The following is a 1,226-nucleotide window of genomic DNA, read 5'->3' on the forward strand; positions in this document are numbered from 1 at the left end:
TGTTCATACAGTAGAGGGGAAACCACTAGCATCTTATTCCTAGAAGCTGGAGAATGTGAGATCATGTCCATATTCAGTTTAAAGAGTTGCTTTTCTTTTCCCTCTTTGGGATTTTCTTTTCTTAAAATCTTGAATGTCTTGCTTGCACACCCAACGTGCTCCAGATCTCCCCGAAGGATTTTGAATTAGGAAAGAGAGAGCAAGTGCGATGGTTTCAGTTGAAGTGAATGAGACTGATACTCGATTATCTTCTTGAGTGAATTCATCTCCGATTTGTCTGCAAGTGTTTCAAGACTCTCACATACCCATAAGTACAATTCAACAAGGCTCTTGCGGTGTGCGAGAGATGGATGAATATAATTCAGCTCCTTACATTGCCCAAGATGAAATGTTTTAAGATTGGGAACCCCAGAAAGATCTGGCGTTTGCCTCAGCTTGCTTTTTAGAACCTGAAAAAGACATGAACAAATATCACATGGTGACTATTTTTGCTGGAAATGCTAATGTAATAAAATTTGATAAGGTCTACCTTCTTTCTATCCCATAACTGTACAATTTTGCTATAAGTCAAATCAATTTCAACAAGTTCATAGTGTTGATTTTTAAAGGGTAGAGTTTCCATTGGACAACCTTTCCAGTGCAAAACCTTTAATGTACTAGGAATATCGCAGAGAATGAGAACTTTCACGCCATCTAAAATGAGAAGCTTTAGCTTGCACATATTTGAGAAAGCTAAATCTCTTATATCCAAATCTGTCCACTTCATGTAAGGTAAAACGATGCCATGAGTTGCTTCAAATTCCTACATAAGAGCATACAGTCATTTAGTGTGTCTATTCATATAGGAGAATGATGGCGAACACGTGGAATTTAAGTGCAACTCTACATACAAATAAACATTTTAAATTGCTATATGTAATATGTATGTACTAAGCCTTTAATGTATTGTAATTGCAGTTGCATCAATTGAATATTTGTTGAATATTTTGCAATTAAATTAAAATCATAATACAATTACATACCCAATGACTTGAGTTTTACACATATTTGCTCTATGATATGGATATATATTCCAAGTTATTTAAGGATTATAGTTTTGATTATGGTCTCAATCATGAATTTTGTTCATTAGTGTGCAATTAAGGTAATAATATAACTTTTATGCGATCTCAATCGCAATTTCGAACATTTTTCTAAATATTATTTCTGTTTTAATAACTAGGATT

General features: G+C 33.8%; 1 protein-coding gene across 1 annotated transcript in view; it reads right to left on the reverse strand.

Annotated features, from left to right (window-relative positions):
• Positions 1-802, reverse strand: part of LOC107624635 (disease resistance protein RPP4-like) — a gene marked incomplete at its 5' end in the record, with an annotated part of 18,611 nt that extends 17,809 nt beyond the window's left edge. The window contains 2 exons of the mRNA XM_016327093.1: positions 306-449; positions 530-802. Of these exons, the coding sequence (XP_016182579.1) occupies positions 306-449; positions 530-802 (417 nt within the window). The remainder of the gene's footprint in view (positions 1-305; positions 450-529) is intronic.
• Positions 803-1,226: the final 424 nt, after the last annotated feature.

This window comes from Arachis ipaensis, unplaced genomic scaffold (assembly GCF_000816755.2).
Source record: "Arachis ipaensis cultivar K30076 unplaced genomic scaffold, Araip1.1 Aipa732, whole genome shotgun sequence".
Taxonomy (NCBI): domain Eukaryota; kingdom Viridiplantae; phylum Streptophyta; class Magnoliopsida; order Fabales; family Fabaceae; genus Arachis; species Arachis ipaensis.